The sequence below is a fragment of the Petaurus breviceps genome, unplaced genomic scaffold (assembly GCF_028583685.1).
Source record: "Petaurus breviceps papuanus isolate PSGF00001 unplaced genomic scaffold, PetGlider_PUasm1.0 186, whole genome shotgun sequence".
Classification (NCBI taxonomy): domain Eukaryota; kingdom Metazoa; phylum Chordata; class Mammalia; order Diprotodontia; family Petauridae; genus Petaurus; species Petaurus breviceps.
In genome coordinates this window covers 38,597,008-38,623,618 of record NW_027185798.1, presented here as the reverse complement: position 1 = coordinate 38,623,618, position 26,611 = coordinate 38,597,008, and the positions used below count along the sequence as shown (strand labels likewise).

At 41.3% G+C, this 26,611-nt stretch overlaps 1 protein-coding gene and 1 long non-coding RNA gene across 6 annotated transcripts in view; one reads left to right on the top strand and one right to left on the bottom strand.

Annotated features, from left to right (window-relative positions):
• The window catches only part of LOC138162807 (uncharacterized), a 164,782-nt gene extending 148,129 nt beyond the window's left edge, over window positions 1–16,653 (bottom strand). For 2 of the 4 annotated variants that reach the window (XR_011168717.1, XR_011168714.1), the window contains exons 1-2: window positions 16,275–16,653; window positions 9,833–9,948 (exon numbers count right to left, since the gene is read on the bottom strand). This is a non-coding gene — a long non-coding RNA (uncharacterized lncRNA). Of the gene's footprint in view, window positions 1–9,832; window positions 9,949–14,976; window positions 15,018–16,158 lie in introns of all 4 variants that reach the window. The other 2 variants (XR_011168715.1, XR_011168716.1) reach the window with 2 other exon arrangements.
• A 264-nt stretch (window positions 16,654–16,917) lies between these two features.
• PTGFRN (prostaglandin F2 receptor inhibitor) overlaps window positions 16,918–26,611 on the top strand; it is an 84,993-nt gene continuing 75,299 nt past the window's right edge. The window contains exon 1 of one of the 2 annotated variants that reach the window (XM_069090248.1): window positions 16,918–17,321. In XM_069090248.1, coding sequence (XP_068946349.1) covers window positions 17,273–17,321 — 49 coding nt within the window. In that variant the 5' untranslated portion in view covers window positions 16,918–17,272. The remainder of the gene's footprint in view (window positions 17,322–26,611) is intronic. The other variant, XM_069090247.1, reaches the window with a different exon arrangement.

Below are 26,611 nucleotides of genomic sequence, written 5' to 3'. Positions count from 1 at the left end.
CAAATACAAAAGACTAAAAAAATAGAAGAAAATGTAAGATATCTTGTAGAAAAAACAAATGACTTGGAAAAAAAGATCAAGGAGAAAACAATTAAGAATTATTGGATTACCTAACTGCCATGACCAAAAAAAAAAAAAAAAGAGAGCCTATCCATTGTATTTGAAGAAATCTTAAAAAAAACTGCTCAGATCTCTTAGAACTAGAGGGCAAAGCACAAGGCCAAAAAGTTACAGTCAAGATTATACACAATTTAGTAAATACCACTAAAAAGGAACAGAGAGCTTGGAATATGATATTCCAGAAGGCAAAGATGTAGGCTTATAGTCAATAATAACTTACCTAGCAAAACTGAGAATAATCATGCAGAGGAAAATGGATCTTCAATGCAATAGAGGACTTTTAAGAATTACTGAAAAAACCAGTTGAAAATATGATTTTGAAATCCTAATGAAAAGACCAAAACTGTGTAGAAATTTTGAAACTCAAGCATAAGTGAAATATAAAAAGGTAAACATGATACAATAATAACAGACTAAACAAGGATACATTGCCTACTTTCAAATATGGGGAGATGTTATATGTGTCCTCTCTGAACTCTATCATCATCACAGTCATAAAGGGCATCTAGTTAGAAAACCTGGGAGTGTTTCTGTTAGATCTTGATGATCTTAGGAGAAGAATGGACAGGATAAGAGTAATACACTAGGAGACAGAAGGAAAGGAAGATTAAGGAAAACTATCTTATATAATCAGTGTTCACAAGTAGACATACAAACAATGTGGAAGAAATGGGGTAGAAAGGAAAGGCTGTCATTTGTACCTCATTGTTATCTTAACTGGTCAGAGAAGGAAAGAATACATACACACAGAGTTGAGTACAGAAATACATTTCGCTCAACAGGGAAATAGGTGAGAAATGGGAGAAGGGAGAAAGGGAAATTAGAGGGAGGGAAAACTAAGGGGGGGGGAATTTGTTGTAAGCAAAACAAATTCTAAGTATGTACAAAACTATTTTTAGCTCTTTTTGCTGTGGCAAAGGATGGGAATCCAATGGGAATCCCCAATCTCTTAGCTGGAGAAAGGCTGAAAAAATGCATAATGTGATAGAATACTATATGCCATTAGAAATGATGAAGATGATAGCTTCAGAGAAACTTGGGGAGACTTCTATGAACTAGGAGAGCAATTTATACAATGACAACAGTATAGTTTAAAGACTTGGGAACTCTGATCAGTATAATGATCAGTCACGATTTCAGAGGACTATTGATGAAACATGATTTCACCTCCTGATAGAGAGATGAAAGAATCAGATTACAGAATGATCCATATCTGGGGGAAGCAGAACATGATAAATACAGAAATTAGTTTTGCTTGACTATATATATATATATATTTTAAGAGAGGCTTTGTTTTCATTTAATTCCAAATGAAGGTGCAGAGGAGTTAGAATGGGAGAGGGAGAAGGCAGATTTTTGCTGATTGAAAAAATGTAATTTAAAAAATAATAAATAGCTCAAAGAACATATCATAGAAACAATGAATAATTAGGTGAAAGAAAATTTTAATGATAAAAACAACATTAAAATATTTCTGGGATGTAGCTAAAGTAGTCCTCAGGGGAAAAATTATATTCCAACAAATATCCATAAACAAAATAGAAAGAAGAGAGAAATAATGAACTAAATATGCATTTTAAAAATTAGAAAACTTCAGGGAATCACAACCAGTATCACACAGGACTTGGCAGCTGCAACATTGAAGGATTGGAGGTCATGGAACATGATATACTGGTGGGCAAAGGAATTAGGACTACAACCAAGAATCACTTACCTGGCAAAATTAAGCATAATACATCATGGGGGGAAATGGTCCTTCAATGAAACAAAAGGACTTTAAGACTTCATAAGGAGAAGACCAGAACTACAGCAAAAATTTGACCTCCTATATCAAGACCCAAGAGAAGCATAAACAAGTTAAAAAGATAAAAGAAAAATAAGGGATTCAATAGAACTAAACTATTTACATCCCTTTAGGGAAGTTGATACTTGTAACTCTTAAAAATTGTATCACTAACAGTATACTTAGACAGAGGGTACAGTTATAAGGTCAATTTAAAGGAATGCCATTTTAAAAAATTAAGGGATGAAAAAGAGGAATACAATGGATATAGAAAGAAGGGAGGGGTACAATGGGATAAATTATCTCACATGAAGAGGCAAGAAAGATCTATTATAGTGGAGGGGAATAGGAGAGGGTGGGCAATGGGCATCACTTGAACCTTGCTCTCATCAGTATTGGCCCAAAGTGAGAATAATATACACCATCAGTTGAATATAGAAATCTGTCTTACCTGACAGGGAAGTAGGAGGGGTTGGAGATCAAGTAAATGGGTGGGGTTAGGACTGACCCAGGGGAGGTGGTAGACAGAAGCAAAACACTGGTGAGGTAGGAAAGGATGAAAGGAAAGAGAATAGGATGGAGGGAAATACACAGGTAGTAATCATGACTGTGAATGTGAATGGGATGAACTCTCCCATATAATGAAAACAGATAGCAGAGAGGATCAAAAACTAAAGTCTTACAATAAATTGCTTACAAGAAACACACTTGAAGCAGAGAACCACACACAAAGTAAAGGTAAAGAACTGGAGAAGAATCTATTATGTTTCAGTTAAATTAAAAAACAACAACAGGGGTAGCAATCCTTATCTTAGATAAAGTAAAAGCAAAAATAGACCTAATTAAGTGAGATAAGGAAGAAAAGTTCATCTTGCTAAAAGGTAACAGACAATGAAGCAATCAAATTAGAAGAGCAAGGAATAGTCAACCTGTCAGATCTATGGGGAGGGGAAGAATTCATAATCAAACAAGGATGGAGAACATTACAAATTGTAGAAGAGATAATTTTGATAATGTTAAATTGAAATGCTTTTACACAAACAAAACCAATGCAACCAAGATTAGAAGGAAAGCAGAAAGAAAACAGAAACAATCTTTATAAGCAAGTGTCTCTGATAAAAGCCTCATTTCTCAAATATAAAGAGAACAGAGTCAAATTTATAAGAGTATAAACCATTCCCCAATTGATAAATGGTCAAAAGATATGAACAGGTAGTTTTCAGGTGAAGAAATCAAAGATATCTATAGGCATATGAAGTGTTCTAAATCATTTTTGATTAGAGAAATGCAAATTAAAACAACTCTGAGGTATTACCTCTTACCTATCAGACTGGCTAATATGACAGAAAAGGAAAATGATAAATGGAGAGGTTGTGGGAAAATTGGAACATTAATGTACTGTTGGTAGAGTTGAACTGACCCAACCATTCTGGAAAGCAATTTGGAACTATGCCCAAAAGGCAAACAAACTGCATATACCCTTTGACCCAATGATGCCACTGCTAGGTCTGTATCCCAAAGAGATCATAAAAAGGGAAAAGGAGCTACATGTGCAAAAATATTTATAGTAGCCCTATTCGTGTTAGCAAAATATTGGAAATTGAGGGGATGCCCATTAATTTGGGAGTGGCTGAACAAGTTATGGTATATGAATATAACAGAATACTATTGTGTAATAAGAAATAATGAATAGGCAGATTTCAGAAAAACCTGGAAAGACTTGTACAAACTGATTGTAAGGTGAAATGAGCAGAACTGGGGAAACTGTATATAGTATCAACAATATCATGTGATGATCATTTATGAATGGCTTAGCTCTTCTCAGCAACATAATGATCCAAGACAAATACAAAGGACTCAAAGGAAAATGCTCTTCATATCCAGATAAAGAAGTTATGGATTCTGAATGCAGATTGAAGCATATTTTTTTCACTTACTTTATTCTTTCTTATGTTTTTTTTCCTTTTTGATCTGTTTCTTCTTGCACAAATGTGATGAATATGGAAATATGTTTTACATGATAGCACATATATAAACTATATCAAACTGCCTACCATTTTCAGAAGAGGGAAAGGGAGTGAGGGAGAGAGAAAAATTTGGAACTTAAAATCTTATAAAAATGAGTGCTAAAAGATTTTTTTGATTTGTATTTGGGGAAAACCCCAAAATACTATTTAAAGCAAAAAAAACTTAGAAAACCAACAAATAAACAAATCTGAAATGAGCATAAAAGAGGACATATTAAAAATTAGAGAAGAAACAGATAAATGGGAATCCAAAAAAAGTCTAGAAATGAACAATAAAACTAAATGCTGGTTCTTTGAAAAAGTAATAAAATTTATAAATCTTTTAGTCAATCTGATTTTTTAAAAAATCAAATCAACAAAATAGCAAATGAACAATAAGAAATCACAACAAAATCAGAAGGATATAGCCATAAGGTAGAGTGAGGAGTCCAGGATGATATCTAGGTTGCAAGCTTGGGTAACTGGGAGGATGGTGTCACCCTTGACAATAATAAAGAAGTTAGGAATAGAAAGTTTATGGGGTTTATGTGAAGATAATGAGTTCAGTTTGGGACATGTTGAGTTGAAGATATCTATAGGACATCTAGTTAGAAGACTTCTGGTGGTCAGTTAGAGATGTGAGACTAGAGATCAGGAGAGTGGTTAAGGATGATTAATTAAATCTGACAAGCATCAATATTGAATCTGTGCAAACTGATAAAATCACCAAGAGAGAGTAAAGGAGGGTCCAAAATAGAGGCTTGGGAGAAATTAAATGTTAGTGTGAGAAACTTTCATGAACTTAAGCAAAGGATACTGAGAAGCAACAGTCAGAGGGAAAGGGAAAAAAAAGGAGAATCAGGAGAGAGTAAAGTTATGCAAACTGAGAGAAAAGAGGGTGATTGAGCATGTCAAAAGCTTCATAGAAGTCAAAAAGGGTGAAGATTGAGAAAAGACAGTTATATTTGGTGATGAAGAAATCATTGGTAACTCTGGAGGGAAGTTTTGTTTGAATAATGAGATTTGAAGCCAAACTGATAAGAGTTAAGAAGAGACTGAGAGGAAAGGATATGGAGGCACCAAATACAGGCAGCCTTCTCAAGGACTTTAGTCAACAATGAGAGGAGAGGTATAAAACGATAACAAGAGGTGATGGAGAGGTTCAGTGGGGATTTTTTTGAGTATGAGGGAGAAAAGGGCATGTTTGTAGGCATCAGTAAAACAGCCAGCAGACAGGGAGAGATTGAAGATTAGTGAGATAGTGGGAATGACAGAGTGAGAAATCTGCTGAAGAAGGCAAGATGGAATGGCATCAGTTATTGTGCATGTAGAAGGATTTGCCTTGGCAAGAAGAAGGTCCACCTCCTCATGTTTCACTGTGTTTGTCCTTTGTTCTTGAAGAGGACCATGACATCAGGGAGATGATGACATGACTTGCAGTTGACTTTGATTTGAGTGAGGGAGGGCTGACCTCATGTGAAACAGAGTTGAAGGAGGAAATAGCAGGAAAAGGCATCTGATTGTAAGCTCCTTGAGGGCAGGGGCTGTCTTTTGCCTCTTTTTGTAGCCCTAGCACCCTGGCACTTAATAAATGTTTATTGATTATTTGATTTATTTATATGATATGAGGAAGAGGAGGGAAAACAACATCTCTGACAGATGGAAATCCAGCCACTGTCTAACACTTCTGGTGACAAAAAGCTCACTACCTTGATATGAAGCTAGACCCATAGTTAAATAACTTTGGTTGTAAGAAAGTTATTCTTTAAACTGCACTTAAATCTCTCTTCCTATATCTCCTCCCCATTGAGTCAAGGCAAGCCTGTTGGAACTCTTCAGAAAAAGTCTACTTTTACAAGTATTTTAAAAGAGCTATCATTTAATCTGTGAGGTGTTATTTAAATGTGAACTATCACCATTATTCATTATTCTTTTATCTTCTTTCCTATAGTTTAGAGAGATAGGGGTGGCATAATATAAAAAGTGCTAGGCTAGAAGTCTGGAGACTTGGGTTCAAATCCTACTTCAGATCCTTACTGGCTATATGACCATGGACAAGTCATTTAATCTCTGAGAGTTTCAATTTCCTCATCTGCAAATGGGTATAATACCTTCATTAACTACCTCACAGGGTTATTGCAAGGAAAATACTTTCCAAACCTTATGGCTGTATATAAATATGCATGATCATTATTAAATATTTCCAGTTCCTTCAACTATTTCCTGTATACCATAGTTCCCAGATCTCTTTCCATCTCTATATTCATTCATTTATTCCACAAGAATTCATTAGGTGCTCACTATGTGGCTAGTTACTTGGAATACAAAACCAAACAGTGATCTGACCTCAAGGAGCTTACATTCTGTTAAGGAAAACAGCATATACATTAAAAATTTAAAACAAAATATATACCAAGTGGGCAAATGGGTGATCTGGCCTCAGATACTTATTAGCTGTGTGACCTTGGGCAAGCCACTTCACCCTGCTTGCCTCAGTTTTCTCATCTGTAAAATGAGCAGGAGAAGGAAATAGCAAACTTCTCCAGTATTTTCACCAAGAAAACCCCAAACAGGGTCATGAAGAGTCAGACATGACTGAACAACAACAATATACAAAGTATATAAAAAGGAACTTCTTAAGGGAAGCTATTAGCAATCTTAGGCTCAGTATAGGTTTCCTGAAGGAGGGAAGACTTCCTGAACTGAGCCTGCAAATCTCAAGTTTGTAAATGTCAGCTCTTACCATCTCTAATAATTGAACACAACTTTCTAGATATACTCAGGCAGGGAAAGGAGAAGTGAGAAGGGTTGAAGATGATTTAAGCTTGTATTTCTCCTCACTAGACCACAGTGGTAGTAAGTTATTTTTGCTCTCAGACATCTGCCTGCCTTTCCTCCACAATCCATTTTCCTATCTCTCTTCCCTTCAGGAGATATTTTCAGCCTAGACGCCAATGTTTTTGTCAAGTACTCTATGGGATCCTTCATACTTCTCTCAATTACCTACCTTCCTCTTAACTCGCTGTTCCTTTAGCATTTATCTGCTTGTCACTTTGCAGAAATTAACGAGTGTTAGTACATTAAATTAGACCATAAGCGCCGTTGGGGCTGCGGTCCTGTCTGCTCTTACATCTAATAACAATGCCTCGCTTTTGTTGAGTGTTTAAACTTTTCCAAACACATTTTCCAATCTGGGGTGTTTTTTTTCCTTCAAATTTTTTCCTCCTGGCAACCTATTATGTCAGAGTTCTCTGGTGTGTTATGTGCACTGTGGAGGCTCCCTAAATATTTGTTGACTGGCAAGAAAAAAAAAAACAATCTTTGGCAGGTTCTATTTTGAGGGAGTATTTTTTTGTTGTTGGTCTCCAGTTTCATGAAATCCTGGGGCTGGAAGGATGCTAGAGAGGCCATCCCATCCATCCTTCTCTCAGACAGAATCACACGACTTCTTTCACACACATGATGGTCTTTTCTATTTTTAAGGCTTTTCTGAAGGGGATTTCATGACTTATCTTAAGTCACCCACACCAGTATTGAATAACCCCAATTACCAGGAATTTTCTTTTCCTTCTTTGCTTTTAATTCTTGTCTCTCATTCCACTCTTGAATTATGGTTGAATATTAGTTCATAAAGTTTTATTTAACTTATACAGCAGTAATACACACCATTAAAGTTATTTAAAGGATAAGCTATAAAAAGAGAGGTGCAGTAGATAGTACATGGAAGATGTGAATTCAAATCATGCCTTGGACACTGACTACCTGAATGACCTTGGGCAAGTCACTTAGCCCCTGACTGCCTCATTTTCTTCATTTGTAAAATAGGGATATATTTGTTTGCCTCCCAGATTGTTGTGAGAATCAAATGAGATAACATCGGTATAGTGCTTTGCAAACCCGAAAGCACTGCATCAATTCTAGCTATTTTTGTTAGCTATCATTATCTGTAAAAGAGATGATAATTATCTTTGTTTTTAAGGTGCCAATGTAAATATTGTATTCACTAAAGTATGTTGTCAACGTCAGGTGCTGCTGTAGCAGTACCATTTTGTAATCTGCCCTGTATTTTCTTGGCACACAGCAATGTGCCCTGAATATCATGCATGGGAAGCTGCTCTGGGTAATCTGAACAGCCCCCACATAGTTGACTCCAAAGAGATATGGGGATTGGAGGGATAATAGGACAAGTATTGGATATTTTGTCAAGCTTCACGACCTGTGCAGCAGTGCTGAAGTAGACAGGAGATACCCTGAGCCAGTCCAGATGATGACAGTCATTCAGAGATTAGAGGGGCAGGTCTGTGGGCCTCAATCCCAGGTGAACTCATCACATGAGAGATCAGCAGGATCCATAGTGCAAGAAAATCTGACCTCAGATATATACCAGCTGTGTGACCCTGGGCAAGTCACTTAACCCCTTTTGCCTCAGTTTCTTCATTTGCAAAATGAGTTACAGAAGGAAATGGCAGACCACTGCAGTATCTTTGCCAAGACAATTTGAAATTAGGTCATGAAGAGTGGGATACGACTAAAACGACTGAACAACAATAGCACAAGGGGGCTTCTGTGTGGAGATAATTTAGTTTGCAGGGACAATTTGTTTTACCCCATGACAGGGAAACTCTGAGTTACTCCTGTCTTTATTAAAGAGATGGTCCAGTTAGCTGCCTAAGAGCTGTGTTGGGAGGAAGGCAGAGGCTTGTAGAAGGAATCAACACCAGCTGAGGGGAACTATGGAAAGGTAAGACAGAGGAGGCCTCCTGCTAGATACAAGATGCATCACTGGCTGAGGGCTCTGTGGGAGTATTCACTGTAAGTGAAGGAAGCTCCAAAGGTCTGGGGGTGGGGATGGGGAAGTCTTGCTAATGGCCAGGTGTTGACATTTTCCCTGAGTTCTGTTATAAGTTCTCATTAACTTCAACATCAACCTTTTCATCCTAGAGCTTGCAAACGGTGTGTTTGGTAGGCTAGTTGATGACAACACATTGGGTAATATCATATAGTGAAGTTCCCAGATTTTTTGGATATGGGGGATGAGCCAGAAAGATGGGGTTGGAACAGCCCTCCAATATGTACCCAGGGCCTTTGTTCCATGTGACAATCTCTGCTTCAGGTTAAGTATGTTTTTATATGTATGTTTATAACCCCTCCCTCCAATAAAAAACACTGAGCATATGAATTAAGGTCCTTTAAAAATTATCTTAAAAGCTGATCATATTTAAGGGGTGAAAGGGATTTTTGTAAATTAACAAAGACAGTTCTACCTAATTGCCCTCAGTTTTACTAAGCCTTCCTACGGTTGTGATATCTCAAGAAAATTTGCATTCCCAGGTGCTAGTTGCCAGGAAGGTCTTACCAGTCAAGGAAAGAGGCAGACTAAAGGGGATTGAGTAGATATTTCCCTAGACTGTATGACAAAAATTCTTAACCTGGGACTGACGAACTTAAACATATGAATATACATGTAATATATATACACACATATATATGTATGTGCATATATGTATGCATGTTTTGATACCAATATTTCAATATAATTGGTTTCCTTTGTAATTCTTTTTATTTTGTTTTATGCATGTGAAAAATTCTTCTGCCTGCCAAAGGGGTCCATGCCCCTCAAAAGGTTAATCCTGCTATAGAGGACTGTCTTTCTCCATGTCTTGGGAGAGAAAAGTGGTAAATAGAAAGTCCTCAACTTAAATCCTTTGGAAGTGAGGACTGGGGACCCCAGAGGGGCTACCTAGGTGAAGCAGTGAACAGAGGAAATAATAGATCTGGTAATAACCTTGCTGCATGCACTGTGTCCCCACTTGATTCATTGTTCATCGAATTTAGAGTTGGCATGACCTCTGAGGGCACTGATCCTAACCAGCATCATTTTACAAATGAGGAAACTGAGACCCATGAAACATAACTGACTTACCCAAAGTTTGAATAGGTAGGTTGCTAGGATTTAGCCCCAATGTACCTGAAGTCAAATCAGTGGCAGCTAGTGGCATCAAACTTTGATTGATGGCGATGGAGAAGCTTCATTTAGTGCTGTGGAAGAAAAACGACTTCAGGTTAGAGATTGTTGCTCAGGTAGAGCTGCTGTGATTGACAGCTTTGGGGGTGGAATTGGCAGAGAAGCAGTTTCTGGATGCAGATGTATAAGAAGGTGGAGCTTCTGTGATTGACAGCTATTCAAACCAATCGAAGCAACTGAGATCCAAGCAGGGAGCTTCCTGGAAAGGGATTTGAGTCAGAAAACAAGGCAGAAGAATTTGTTCCTTTTCCCTCCTGGGAGGTGGGAGTGAGGAGGTCACAGGAGGGGGAATTGTTTCTGTCCCATTTGTAATGAATTGAGAATGATTTTATTGCATGATTTTTCTTAATAGTTATCTAAAATCAAAAGAACTGAGTTTAGATCCCAGCTCTGCCCCTTATAAACAGTGTGACCTTAGGTAAATCACTCAATTTCTCTAGGTCTCGGTTACTCAGTTGCGAGATTGAGAGATTGAATTAGGTAGCCTCTTCCATCTCTTCCACTTCTAAATCTTGATTTGTCCTTCTTGTGATTCGCTTGGTCTATTAGTAGAATCTGAGCTAAATCTTTTCTAATATCTTTTCTCCCATTGAATCGAGTGTGTAGGGCCCCCTATTACCTATGTATTCATTTATTCGTTCCTCAAACATCTGTCTCACTTGAAGAGATTACTGTACTAGCCAGTGGAGAAGACACCAAGCCTCATAAAACATAAATCACAATAATATAAATTAATTCAAGATCAATGAATAAAGTGTATAGACTAAATTCTCAGTTAAGTCATGAGGGAGCAGGAAAAAAGATCATTGTCAACTGGGAGATCAAGATGATTTCATGGAGGAAATGGCTTTTAAGCTGGGCTTTAAAGAGTGGACAGAATTTTATAAGGCCTAGGAGGACTTTTTTTTTTTTTGAGCAATTGGAGTTAAATAACTTGCTCAAGGTTACACAGCTAGTTATTTCTGGGTGTGGTGCTAAGTATCTGAGCCCGGATTTGATCCCCAGGTCATCCTGACACTGGGGCCAGTGCTCTTACTCACTGAGCCATTCTAGGAGGACTTTTTAGGCAGAGAGACTAGTCAAATCAATGGCAAAGAAATGGGAAAGTGTGAGTTACATATTGAAATCGGCAAGTTCCAGTTTGGCTGGAATTGAATTGAGGGCATAAGATAAGAGTTGGAAAGGTACAAGGGACTTCAATGTCAGGTCAAGAAGTATAGTCATAATTAAAATGGAAAATAAGGGGCCACTGAAGGGTTTTAAATGAAGGGGTGACAATTATACTTATGCACACACACAAAAAGATTAATATGGGGAAAGTGTGAGGAAAGGGTTGAAGGGGGAAGAGAGCAGAGGAACAAATAGAAGTTAAGAGGTATTGGCAACAGTCTAAAAGGATGGTAATGAGGATCTATATTAGTATGGTAAAAGTGAGAATGAAGAGGAGGGAAGAGAGGTAAGAGAATGGCAATGGATAGGAGTTGGCAACTGATTGGATACATGGGATGAAGACAAGGGTATAACTAGCTTTTGGAACATGGGAAATGTGGTAAATGATGTAATAAGAATAGAGAAGTAAGAAGGAAGAGTCAATTTTGGAGAAAAACTTTATAGACTCAGTTTTGGACATACTGAGGTTATTGTATTATACTATTGGGAGATGCAGGTAGGTGTTGGCCTGTCTCCTATGGACAGTTGGTGATATGGGGCTGGAAGTGAAGAAAAAATATCAGTGATGAAGATATGCATTGGGAATCATATCATGAAGGAGAAAATTGGGCTGTCATGAATGAAGGAAAGAAACTACCACAGGAGAAAACAAAAAGAAAATGGAAAAGGGTCAAAGATAGGAAGAATGTTGTCAAACACCGACATCAAAAAAGTGAGGAAGAGGAAGAGAAATTATTGATGGAAATATAAAAGGAACAGTTTAAGGGTTTTGAAGAGAACCAGAACAATGTAGTGCTTTGGAGATCAGGTGAGGAGGAGAGAGTCCAGAAGGAGGAAGCTGTCAACAGTATTAAATACTACAGAGAGGTCAATGAGGAGGACTGAAAAATACATCATTGGATTTGGTAATAAGGAGCTCAGTGGTGAACTCTGGAAGAGCAAATTCAGCATACTGGCAGGAATAGAAGTCAGATGACAAGGACTTGCTCACTGAATAGTCACTTACCCTCCCTTAATCTGTTTCCTCAATTGTAAAAGGATGGGGTTTGACCAGATGGCCTCCAAAGTCCCTTAAAACTCTCAATCTGTGATCTTATGGTTTTGTTTTGTTTTTCAAAAGTATTTATCAAGTACCTATTGTGTGCCAGGCATTGTTCTAAACTGCACTTTGCAAACATTATCTGTGTGATCCTCACAACAACCCTTTAAGCCTGGGAGGTAGGTGCTCTTAGTATCCCCATTTTACAGATAAGGAAACTAAAAGAAGATAAGGATTAAGTAAGTGTATGAAGACCCCTTGTAAGTATATGAAGCCAGTTTTGAACTCAAGACTTCTTGACTCCAAGTCCAGGGATATAACCACTATGTCACTATATCGAATTCTATGACTGAATAGATGTGAGGAAAAGAAAGAACCTGGTCATAAAATACTTTGAAGACATTTTTCTTTTTCATTATTATGAATTTGACAACCATCCACAAATAATCACTTCTATATACAAAGAACAACAAAAGAGGGTTATATATAGAAACTGTAAACTCTAATACAAACAGCTTTTTTTAAAGATACCTATATAATACATTTAACACAGCAGTTCCAAATGGTTTGCTTGTCTGCTCTTTTTCTGAACTTCCTTTTGTTCTCACCTCAGTATTTTTAAAAAATGTTTATTGATACTCTTTTTCTCTTCTTTTTGTGGCACCAGAATTACTTCCTCTTCCCCCTGCCCCAAAGGAAAAGTATGAATCCTTTTACATCTCTAATCCATTACCTCTCTGTCAGGAGGTAGGAGGCATGATTCACCATGGACAATGATGAATCCTGCTTCCATGATGGCTACTTTTTCAAGGCCGTCAATGAAAGGAGAGAGTTGGGTTAGTACCTTGATGGAGTAGAAGGACTGAGAAATGATTTTTTAAAATATAGGTTGTGTAGACCCGAGAATGATATTTGTAGGAAGACTGGAAGAATTCAATGGAAAGGGAATGATTAAAATCACAGAAGGGAAAGGCAATGACTAAAGAAGGGAGGCTTAAAAAAAAACTATTAAGTAAGATGTTTTGCCTTCATTGAAGGCATCCTTAAACTTCAGCAAACAACACATTGGAATTTCTGCATGATTTCATTTCACAAGATTTTCAGGGACAACACTTTCCTGTATTGACACCTATGATCTGGGTACAGCCCATCCTAACAGAGAAACGTTTCTGAGTGTCCCTACAAATGCCTCAATGATGAGTAACGACAGCTGGCAGGGAGAGGCCTTCCATTACAGTATTGAGCAGGAAGAATCTTTTTTGGGAGGTGGTAGTTGGTGGGGGGAGGGAACAATTCTGTCAGTTGGGATTACTAAAGTAGTCTTCCTGCCCTGGGCAGGCCTTTGAATCAATGAGATGCAATAAAAAAGACTACTGAATAGGGTCTTACTTAAGCTAGCAAAAGATTGATTATCCTGCACAAAGAAGGAATAAACAAATACCCAATTCATGAATTAGCAAGTTGTTCTTTCCTGCTGGGGACATTGGCCACAGCTCTCTTTAGGCAGTGATATATTTTGTACCGAAGTGGTCAGGGTCCAGCAAAAGGTGTGGCAGATGTGGCTGACCACCTGGACGCCCTTCTTTCTGGTTTATATGAAATTGTAAAATTCAGGCTGCCTTTGATATACAAGGATCACTCTACAGACCCACAAGAAGTAGGACTTTCAGTTCTATTCAAGTCAATAAATATTTCATATGATAGTAGATTTATATTTGGAAAAGATCTCAGAGATGAACTAATACAGGATGCTTAACATGAATGTGCATGTATGTGTGCGCACGCATGTCTGTGTCTGTGTGATGGACTTTTTTGGCAGGCTGAAGGTACCTATAAGCCCTGTCTCAGAAAAAAAAAATGTTTTTTAAATGCATAAAATAAAATACATAGGATTACAACCAATTTATATTGAAACACTTGTGAGTCATGACCCCATTTGGGGTTTTCTTGGCAATGATACTTGAGTGGTTTGCCATTTCCTTCTCCAGATCATTTTTTTACAGATGAGGAAACTGAGGCAAAAAAGGGTGAGTGACTTGACCACACACCTAGTAAATGTCTGGGTCCAGATTTGAACTCAGAAAGATGAGTCTTCCTGACTCCAGGCTCAGCACTGCGTCCCTCAGCTGCCCATACTGACTTACAGTTATCAGAAATAAGTTCACAAAACCCAGGTTAAGAACTCCTGACCAACCCCTTCATGTTACAGATGAGGAAACTGAAGCTCAGAAACCTCACTGATTTGCTTTGAGTCCTCTTGCTAATAATTGTCTGAGGCAGGTTTTGAATATAGGTCCCTCTACCTCCAAGTTCGACACTTTGTCCATTGTCCTGCGCAGTGTTTCTTTTTTTTTCTTTTTGGAGGGCAAGTGGGGTTAAGTGACTTGCCCAAGATCACACAGCTAGTTTTGTGTTGTGTCTGAGGCTAGATTTGAACTCAGGTCCTCCTGACTCCAGGACGGGTGCTCTATTCACTGAGCCACCTCCCTGAACAGTGTTTCTTGATCCTCCCTCCCTGAACCCCATGTAGGTTAGCTTTGTTTTGCCTCTCTGCTAACCTAATCATGAATTATTATAGAACTTGTGTATGTCTTATTCCCCTGCCAGACTGCAGGTTCCATGAAGTCAGGGATAATGTCTTACCTAAAAACGGTCAACTCTAGCTAGTGATATGTTCCTCATATAATAGGTGCTTAATGAATCTTGGCTGAAATTGAATACCTACTCTGTGTCCAGAATTATGACTAGGTTGTTGCAAATCCAAAAGAAGGTTATGTCATGAACAAAAATTTATTCAACAAATATTTTATAACAGAAACAAGATATTTCTTACCTTCAAGTAACTTACATTCTGCTTTATACAAAGATCTCCACCTAGAAAAATAAATTTTGAATCTGGTTGGAGTTCGGGAGGGGAACCATAGAAAGCAGGCAAGAAGAGTTTCCAGAAAGGGAGGGGAAATACTTGAGGGACTTGATACTGAAATTTGATGTCTGGTGCAAGAAAATGTATGTATAATGAAATGCTAAATTGAACTAATCAAGTAACAAAATGAAAAGGGCAGGAGTGATCAAAGAAAGGAGAGAAGGGTTGCCTGAAATTATCCAGAAGGCTTAGCAGAGGAGGTGGGATTTGAGATGGACCTTGCAGAGGGGGTGGAGGAGGATGATTTGAATGAGTTTTGGATTATCTTTTTCAGCAACAGTAATGAACTTGTATTAAACCACCCATGCTCATAACTGTGCCATGAGCAAGAAGAGCTTAAGGGTGATGCTAAACTTGGCTCCTCATAACCTTTCTTTGCCTTTTTCTTAATCAGTCAGTCAATCAACAAGCATTTAGGGGTGAAGGCACTGTGCTGAGCTGGGATACAAAAGATTTTTAAAAAGGTAAAAACAACCCCAGTCCACAAGAAACTCATTCTAATGGCGACAAAACTATGCCAACTCTGTACAATTGAGACATACATGACGCATCCACAAGATCAATTAGAGGCAATTTCAGAAGGAAGGAATACTGTGATTTTTTTTTTCCTATTGTATTAATGAGACACTGGGTTGAGTGGGCTCAGGCAATTTCCTAGATTCCATATGTTTGACTCATCTATGAATTATTCAGACAATGAAGACTAAATTCCCCACCCCTTCCCCAAGTACTAGGCTTTTATTGTGTAATGGAAAAAATACTGACCTAGAAATCAAAAAGATATGTTCCAGTCCGCTGTCCCTCTTTTCTTGACACTAACTTAAGTTACTTTGGACAAGTGGTTTAATGTCTCTGGGCCTCAATTTTCTTATCTGTAAAATAAGTAGTGTAAACCTTTCCAGACCTTCCTAAGATTTAACTTTCTACTGTCAGAGGTCATCCTGTAGAATAGAAAGTTCCTAGGGGCAGGGCCTGTTTATCATTTCTGTCTTTGTATTCCCATGGCCTAGTACTGGATTTTGCACATACTAGGTGCTTAGAGAATAAAAACTTGTTGGATAGAATTAGAAAATGTAGAAGAAAACCTACCTTATCCACTCCAGAAGGTTCAATGATGTAATGATTATAAAAGTACTATACAAAACTACAGTATCATTACTGGAAAGAAAACTATATATATATATATAATATATACATATACATACATATATATGCTTGGTTACTTTGTTGCATCCTCGTGTGTAAACTGTATATACCTTCAGTTCCACATGTAAAACTGGAACAGGATCAAACATAAGGCACTGTAGTGATATTAATATTTCTGTATTTTCGATTAGAGCGTCGGGAAGGGAGCTGCCCGTCAGACCAGTGCCCTGCTCTGTCTTTCCAGAGAAAAGAGGGAAAGTGGAAGACTCAGGAATGGAGTCCTGCTGGAGGATCCCATCAGGCATGGCCCGGATTGCAGGAGTTAGCGAACGGAGTGGATTTGTGGAAAGTTAAGTTGTTGTGGATTTTCTGTAGGGGGGCGACTTTGGGGGAACAGATGCGGAATTTCACAGGAAGGGAAAGAGCTGCGCTTTGATTTGGGGAGATTCCTGGGGAGTTATCTGTTCCTAGAAAAATCTTGGGCATTTCCCAACTTTTAAAGGTCGGAGGAGGTTTGGCACGGGGGCACGAGGGTGGGGGTCTGGAAGTTCTCCTCCCCTTTAAGCGGGCAGCACCCAGAGATCCCCAGAGCTCCGCGCTTCCTCCCCGTTACCTGAAGTGGGGAGGGGCTTGGGAAAGTTTGTGTTTGTTGCTGGCAAAGCGCCGGATGGGAGGCGCGGGCGGGCGGGCTGTTAGGCGCTGCGGTTCTTTCCTTTTGCTTTCGGGAAGCGGTCGGGGCTGCACACTGTAGCCGCGGCCAGCCCTAGCGCCCGGCTCCCCGCCTGCTCCCAAAGAGAAGGAAGAGGTGAAAGAGGGAGAGAGAGAAAAGGAATCCACGGCAGCTCTTGCGCGCCAACTGAAGGGTCTCGGTCGGGGAAGCCCTTCGGCGGGAGCAGGCGCAGGAGTGGAGTCGGCGCGGGGCGGGCGCGCCGCCCCCCTTCCCCCGGGTGCAGGAGCGCTGACTCCGGAGCTGCGGGAGCAGGAGGCAGAGGAGAGGCGAGGCGAGGCGAGGCGGAGGAGAAAGGGAAGGGGAGTTCCTCCCGCGCCGCCAGCCAGCATGGGCCACTCGAGGGAGAGGCCGCTGCTGCTGGCGCTCCTGACCCTCGGTGAGTCCGGGCTAGGGGCCCGGGCCGAATTGAGGGGAGAGGGGCGTGATGCCAGGCGCGGGAGGGCTGCAAGCCGGGGGCCCCGCGACGGTGGGAGGGGAGCGGAGAGGATGGGCGGACTGAGGGGGTGTCCCTCCCCCCTGCGTGCGGCCTGGGCCAGCCCAAGGCTCCAGCCCCCGTACCCTCTCTCTCCGCCCCTGCCCGGCTCCCGGGACAGCTTTGGGCTGGGGGCCCTCGAGAAGCCGAGGGGAGCCTGGCTGGGCTTGGGGGCGCCCCCCCACTTAACCGGCGTTTTGTCCAGAGCTTGACCGCGGGATCCGGGGGAACCCTTTGGTTGGGGGTGGGGAGGGCAGTAAGAGCTAGCGGTTCGTGCTGCGGTAACCCCCTTGCCCCCAGCCCAGCTTCAGGCTTGGAATCCACCCGATGCCCAGCCAGAAGGCCAAGCCCTCCCGTGCCCAGATCCAGATCTAGGGCTCGGCCGTGGGGGGGAGTGGCGGCTGCCTGGCTGGGTTGCTCCAGCTCTACCTGTTGGTAGGCGGGGGGAGCCCGGAGGCTGCTTCCTTCACCTTGAACGCCTTGGCTGGGAGGCCGGCTGCGCGCGGGTCCGACCCAGAGCCCCGGTCCCCTCCTCTAAAGCCGAAACGTTCCCCTTTGATCTGCACGTACTGCAGACTCAGTAACCTCCAGCACCCCCCTCCAAAACCCCCCAAAAGCCGTGAACCACGGCACAAAGCCTGGGTTTGCTTTCAGGAAAGAGCCACCCCACAAACTTTCCCCTTTAAAGGTGACGGATCGGGGCGTGCCGGAGCAGCAGCTTTACCACGGTGGTGCACTTTCTCCTTGCTTTGTTCAAGTGGTGGGTGGCTGGATCTCCTGCCTGAGGCTTTCCTTAACTTTTAGTTACTGGAGCAGCTGCAGCCTCTCTAACTGAAGGGCCACAGAAAGAGCCCCAGGGCACTGGTTTCTCAACTATTTACCTACAATTCTGCCCCCCCACACACACACACCCCTTCCGCCCTCTATCGTTTCCACCGAATCCCTTACATCTCCACAGTCCAGTCTTCAAACTCCTGCAGTTTCCTTCTCTGATTTGCATACATCATAGGCATGGACACATGGGCATGGGTTACTGCCAAAGTCTCAGCCTGTCAGATGCTTAGGGACTCCTGGACGTAAGTCACCGAGCATTTATTATGGGCTTCCCGTGTACAAGGTCACTTTGCCAAATGCTAGAAATACAAACAAAGGCAGAAATCATGGAAAACTAGTCTTAGGCACTGATGATTGGACATCTGGCTTCTCGCTTGAGTTTGGGAAAGAATATTAGATTTGGAATCTCAAAACCTGGATTGAAATGTTCTATTTTCTAACCCTCAAGCAAATGGTACCCTTCTCCCTACTTTGGTTGCCTATCTGTAGAATGAAGGGGTTGAACTCTTACCATCTTTAAGACCCTTTCCAGCTTTAAAACCTCTGGTGCCATGCACAGGCTGGACCCAGAACCTTTCAGCAAGCCCAGTGTCTACCTGTGTGGATGGGGACTGGACTAATTTAGCCCCAGATGCATCCTTGCTGTAGGGCTTCTGAGCGGCTTAAAAGCCAGAGACTCCCTGTGGATTCCCCTCCTTACTCACAGAGCCTGTTTTTAACTCCCACCACCAAAGCTGAGTGTGTGTCTCCCCTTTATCTGCCCCTCCCTTCTCACTAGCACAGGCCTGGTGCCAAAATGAGGTTTAAATGAGAGGGTGAGAGGGAATGGAAGCTGTGGCTCAGTTTTCCCCCCTTTCACATCTGCTTGAGCCTTCTAACACCTTCCCTGAGGGAACTCGTCCAATCACATGGTTTCAGTTACCACCTATATGTAGAACACCCCCGATTGCCCCCTCTAGCTTTCATCTCCTCTCCCTCTTCCAAACCTTTATCATAATAGAAAGCTCACTCACCTCTCTTGATTCAGTTTTGGCATTTATTGCCTACTATGTGCTCATTGTTTCCGATATATTGCTGTTGAATCTTGCCTTCAGGAAGCTGATGATCTCTTGGAGGTAGAGATCTAGGGTATATACAATACATAGTACTTATACATAGGAAACAAAAGTAAGAGAAAATTTCAAGAAAAGATTGCTAACAATTGGGGTGATTGGAAAAGGCCTCATGTACCTGAGGTGTCCTTTGAAGGGTTAGGGAGGGCATTGCAGACATAGGAACCACTTGAGCAAAGACACAGTCAGAGGCAGGAGATGGAATGTCATTTCTGGGGAATACCAAAGGGTCTGCTTTGGAATAGAGTATGTAGTAGGGTAGTAATATGGAATAAAACTGGAAAGGGAGGTGGGAGCCCAGTTGGGAAGGGCTCTAAAGGTTAGAGTCAATGGAGAGCCATGGAAGATTTTTGAGTAGGGTAGTGCCACGGTAACCTTAGGTTGCTGTGTGAAAGGTGGATTGAAGGGGGGGAGACTAGAAGCAGGAACACTCATTAGGAGACTTACTGTGGAGGCCACCACCCCCAGTCACCATGATCCCAGCCAACTTGTTATCCTCAATCTCTTCCCCTCTCACTGTATCCAATCAACTGCCAAGCTCTGTCAGTTCTAACTTCATACCATCTCTCTTATATGCCCCCTTCTTTACTCTCATACTCTTATTACCTGTATACAGGCTCTTAGCACCTGGTACATGGACTGTTGCTATTAGCCAACTACTGGTTGGCGTCCCTGGATCATGTCTTTTCCCCACTCCAGGCTGTTGTCCATTCAGTTATCTTCAGTGATCTTCCTGAAGTACACATCTAACCATGTCACCTCCCCTATTCAGTAAACTTAGTCACTTCCAGGATCAGCTATGAAATCCTCCTGTCATTCAAAGCCCTTCATAACCTGCCCCCTCCTCCTTTTCCAATCCTCTTACACCTTTACTCCAGTTCACACACTGTGATCCAGTAACACTGACCTCATTTCTCTTCCTTAAACAAGACTCTCCATCTGCCAACTCTGTTTTCATTTGCTGTGGTTGTTCAGTCGTTTCAGCTGTATCTGACTCTCCTTTACCCCATTTGGGGTTTACTTGGCAAATATACTTGGAGCAATTTGTCATTGCCTTCTCCAGCTCATTTTACACTTGAGGAAACTGAGGCAAACAGGGTTAAGTGACTTGCCCAGGGTCACACAGCCAGTAAGTGTCTGAAGCTATGTGAACTTGGTTTTTCCTGACTCCACTCACTTTGCTACCTAACTGCCCCATGTGTTTTCATTGACTTTACCCATTACCAAGAATTCTGTCTCTCCTTACCTGCTACCTTCCCTGGCTTCCTGGAAGTCCCAGCTAAAACCCAACTTCTCCAAGAAGTCCATCCTTTATGCTAGCGTCTCCTCTTTGTTGGTTACCTCCAGTTTACACTGGAATGTGTCTTATATGTACAGAGTTGTTCGCAGGTTGTCTCCTCCATTAGGCTGTGAACTTCCTGAGTGAAGGGGCTGTCCTTTACCTTTCTTTGTATCTTTAGGACTTGATACAGTGCCTGACACATAGTAGGTGGATAATAAATACTTTTTGATTTGACTGACTTGACTTGAAAAGTTGAGGCCAGTGGTGGTAAGGGCCTGAATTACACTAGAGGATATAAAGTAGCAAGTTTATAAATTTCATGTGCTTTGGAATCACTTCTATCTCTTAGTTCTCCTGCCTATCTGACCTTTCCTTTGCTGAATCCTCCTCTTCTTCCTGTTCGTTAAGCATAGGCATCAGCCAAAGCTCTATCCCAGGAGTAGCGAAAAGGGGACTGATGCCAAAGATATTGTAGAGGCCAGTGATGGAATGGGGGCAGGGAGGGAGTGGAGGAAGAAGAATGAAGCGTGAACCCAAGGCCGTAAATCTGGGGGCCTACAAAGATGGTGGAGCTGTCAGTAGAAGCTCAGAAGTTTGGGGGAGGGCTCTGTCTGAGGGAGCATTATGAATGCTTCCTTTGGACATCTTGAGTTGGTGATGCTACAGCCAGTGGGTGATATCTTCCAAAGTTGGTGATGCAGGGTCGAAGTTCAGCTTGTATATAGATTTGGGAATTGTTTGCATAGATGTGATCATTAAACCCCTGGTGCCTGTTGAGGTTTGCCAGACGAAAGTATAGGAATGAGAAGAAGGCCTAAGACAGAGCCTTCTGGAGACACTCATGCGTAATAAGTCAGAGGAAAATGTTTATTCAGCAAAATATACTGAAAAGAAACCTTCAGACCAGTAGGAGGAAAGCCAAGAGACAGCAGGGATTTGGATACACCACTTAAAGTTTATAAATTTGCCTCCCTATACTTGGCATTGAGGTCTCACCTCCATTGGTAAAAACTACCTAGAATGGAAGGATTTTGGAGTTTATGGTAGGTCTATGCAAATAATGTCCTACCCTCTGGTAATGGAGAAGCCAGAGGAGAGAGGCCCTTGTTTGGTCTCTATAAGTCAAGAACTAGAGAAGAAGCAGTAGGGGAAACAGATTTCTGTGACCTACACAACACCCAGCAATGTCCTGAGTTTAATTGGACAGTTCTGCTTAATCTCCCATTGGCCTTTAGGACATTCTTACCTTTCCCTCCTGCCTACCCATCACAAAGGCATTTGAGAACCTAGAAGCCCAATGATACTCTCTCTGTAGCTCTACTCCTCTAACACACACACACACACACATACACACACACACACACACTCATACACTCACACACACACATTCTGTCTCTTTCTCTTTTTTGTCTCTCCCTCACATACTCTCTCTGTCTCTTTCTTTCTCTCTCTCTCTCTCTCACACACACACACATACACTTTCTCATACACTTTTTCTGTCTGTCTCACCTCTCTATCTCTCACACACACACATGCACACATAAACACTTTCTCTGTCTCTCACACACTCTGTTTCACCTCTCTCTCTCACATACACACATACGCTCATATATACACTTTCTCTGTCTCTCACACACTTTCTCTCTGTCTCACCTATCTCTCTCACACACATACATGCATACATACACACTTTCTCACACACTCTGTCTGTCTCACCTCTCTCTCACACATACACACATATACACACACATGCACACACACACTTTCTCATACACTCTTTCTGTCTGTCTCACCTCTCTATCTCTCACACACACATGCACACATACACACTTTCTCTGTCTCACACACACTCTCTCACCTCTCTCTCACATACACACACATGCTTACATACACACTTTCTCTGTCTCTCACACACATTCTGTCTCACCTCTCTCTCTCTCTCTCTCACTCACACTTTCTCCCTCTCTCTCTCTCTCTCTCTCCCCCTTTCCCTCTCCCTTTCTCCCTCTCTCCCACTCCCATTGGAGTGCCAAACATGGTGTGATGGAGACTTGCATCTGAAACCATAATCAGAAAATAGCTTTGTAACTCTGGGCAAATCATTAAACCTTTCTGAGTTTCAGTTTCCTCATCAGTAAAATGGGGATAATAATAGCACCTACCTGGCAAGGCTGTTACTAGGATCAAAGATAATGTACATTAGGCAGCATTGCATAAATGTGAGTTGCTGTAATTATTGCTGTATTGCTACTTGAAATTTAATTTTTTAAAAAACGTTCATCAAGGTTAATGTAATATAAATAGAGCTTTGAACTTAAAGTGAATTTGAGTATCAGTTTCACCATTTACTGTCATATTGGGTGAGGCACTTACCCAGATGGCTTCAGAGATTCTGTGATTTCAGCTGAGATTGTTTCCTCATCTGTAAAAAGATGTTGATGATGACAGTGTTGTCTACCTCATGGGACTGTTGTAAGAATCACTTGAGGTAATGTATGTAAAAGGCTTTGTAAACCTAAGGCTCTGTAGACAGGTAATCCGTTATTATTGTTTTTCCCCTCTCTCTTCCCCCCCCCCCCCAATTTTCCAGTACTCCATTCTTCAATACGACTCAATTGAAGCTTCCGGCTTCAATTCAGCAGATATTTACTGAGCACTTACTGTGTTCAGAATAGTTTGGAGAGGTTGCAAAGATGAATTAAATATGGTCTCGGCAAAGAAGGAACATACAGTCTAGTAGAGGGGGATAAAACAGGAGTACATTTTAACACCGATCACCATATAAATTCCATGAGAGGTGGAAATAAAATTCTCTGGTAGCTCAGAGGAAGTAATAATCCTAATCGTTCAATTCATAGCACGCTTTCAGGTTTGCATAAGACCTCACATTCATTCTCTTGTTTGAGCCATAGGAGGTGGGTGCTATGAGTTTCATTATTTTATCCATGGCAAAATGGAGGGTCCAAGAAATGAAATGGCTTGCCTTTGGCCTCACAGTGAGGATCATTGGTGCTATTTGAAACCAATTCATAAGCAGAGAGGTTAAAATCTGGAAAGGGCCTTAGAGACCAGTGAGTCCAACCTTGTCTTTTTAATGGCAAAGAAACTGAGTCCCGACGAGGTAAAATGACTTCTCTAAGGTCACACAGATATTAAGGAACAGAACTGGAATTTGAACCCAGATTTCTCTGATGCCAAGTGTAGCATTCTGTCTACTAGGCACATTTGGGGAGATCCTTCCATCTTGGTCTGTCTTTCACTTTGAAACCAGTTTACCATATCCCTTAAATCTCCCTTTTTCTTTCCATTTCCAACAGTTTTTACCCAAATGGAAATCTGAGACCATGCCAGCATGCCTGAAACTACCTGCTGGTGGGCTTGCTCCCAGCCTCTCTTCTAAGTTCTTTTCATCCATCCCAACAGGTAGCATGTCCTCAAAGCATCATTTGAATAGTGTGGCTACTTTGTGGCTTTCAAGCTCCCACAGCCTATCTAGATGCCTTATGTGTTGCTGTAGAGTCAACATTAACTTTCCCTTCTTTCTGTTCACAGAGTCACCCCATCTCACCAAATCCAACCACCCTCATCTTCCTCTTCACCCAAGTTTAGGCTTTCCCCCACCCTTAAGCCAGACAAGCCTCCTTGCCATCCCTCCTATATGTATTATTATAATCTACAGGTCTCCCAAATCACTTAATCTCTCTGTGCCTGGCTTCTTCATCTATTAAATGGGGGAAGGGATTATACTCAGTGACCTCTAGGGTTACTGCCAGCTCCTTTCCTTCCCCCTTTAATCCATGTTTTACTTCAAAGGGCCAGGATAGATTGACTTGAGTTCATAAAAACATAGAATTAGAGCTGACAGTATATTTAAAGTTCATCTAGTCTAGCCCCTTTATTTTGCAGCTGAGAAACTGAGGCCCAGAGAGGCTAAGATCAACATCATACAGATAGTAAATGGAAGAGCTGGGATTCAAACTCAGGTCCTATTGATACCAAATTAATCGCTGTTCCCCACTATCCCACAGTGTCTCCTTCTCCCTATGCTCAGGTATATAGTTCCATGTGCCATGTTTGCCCATGTTTGTGGCATTCTGTTTATTTCTGTTATCTCCCATGATGTTACAGATTTTTGTAGACAAAGATCCTCCTTCCTTATCCTTCCCACGTAGCACTTAACACAGGGCTCTATGTATGCCGGGCAGTAACAAAGTGGTGGCAGTGGCCCTTGTTTCCATGTTGCCCTCTTGCTGTTTGAGCATGGGTGTGCGATGGAGATGTTGGTTAGAATGTGATCTCGGGTTTGAAGTTGAGTAGGGTAAGAATGAAAAGGCCTAGGCTCAATGCCTGGCACACAGTAAGTGTTTAATAAATGCTTGTTAACTGATTGGACCAGGCTACATTTAGGAGTTTATGCTCTGAGTAACATGGCATTCCTGTAACCATGCAGTAGGTTCACAAACACCTGCTTTGAAAAACAGGGGCCTTGAGTGTTAACAAAAATGTAACTTCCAGAAAAGCAGTAGTGGGAATGGGGGGAACCTGGCTTGAGAGTCAGTGGTAAATCCATTCAGCTTATCTATCTTTGAAGTGCTGTGGCCTTCAGAGGTTCCCTGCTACTAATTTTAGCCTCATTATCAGAACTCCTGTATCTGCCAAACTGATTAATGCCTCGTCTAACTATAATTATTCTTATTAGAGCCTGCTGAATAAGAATTCTGGATGTCAGTGATCATTCTTTTTAGAAGGCAGCTGGATGGTCCACATTCATTTGGCCATTTAAAGAAAAGTTGAACAGCTAAGCTGATTATTTATCATAGATTTCCTGTACTTTGTATATATTGTCTTTGTATGGTGTCATTAAGGGGTATGTGAGTGTCTCACACTTTAGTCCTTTAAAAGGAACTTTGGTTCCAGGGAGAGAGGTGGAATGGGGGGGAAACTTCCTGATCAACTCATGTATATGAAATTTAATTGTACTTGTTTCCTAAAGATAAAATGGCATGTTAACAATTCGATCCAACAAATACTTATTCAGTGCCTGGGCATTGAACGAGTAAGGCAATGGCGATAAAAACACATAATGAAAAATAGGACCTACCCTCAAGGAACTTATATTCCACTGGGGGAGAGGGGAGAATAGCAAGATGTATACAAATATTTCCATACATGATAATTTGTGAAGGATACGGAGAATGCTCACAACTCCTTTTCTTCTTGTTTTTTTTTTTTGAAATATGCTAAAATTCTTACAGATTTATCGTAGAGTAGATGCTATGCCCTAGTTGGCCAGTGGACTGTGATAGCACTTGGAGTTCCTTTTACTTACTGACAGTGACTTTTTAGAGAGACTTACAGACTGGAAGTATGTCAGATGATAATGACTTTGTTTATTCATGTGTCTTCTGAGAGTTGGTTTTTCAATAACTCTCCCAAAGACCTCACTAGGTCAAGTGGTTACCAAGTGGCATGCTTCGAGTGTAAGGATCTCATTTGGGGACTTTAATCAGACCTACCTTTCAAATCCAAAAGCAGCTGCAGAGTGGGAAGACTTATTTCAGTTATGCTTGACATAGGTACTCCGTTTGCTTTAGATGGCATACCATATCTAGCCAGCTTCGACCAGGCTTCATTTTATGCCCTGGCCATCTTGACATCCCTCTTGACTGATGAGGATGACCTTTTCTTCATTCCTGCTCACCACCCTCTTGCCTGATCCTTTCCAGGTCTGGGAGCATAATACAATCAGAACTGCCATTTCTAGGGGAAAGGGTGTGTCAGTATGCTCTCTAAAGCTCCACAGACCATTCCTGGGACTTTTTAAATCCAAACACTCCCTGGTCACCACTCCCCTATAACTGCTACTTCCCCAATGGAATATAAACCTAGAGTATCTCACTTTTATATTTGTCACTCTAGCCCTTAGCACATAGTAAACACTTAATAAATGTGTTTTTATTCATTCA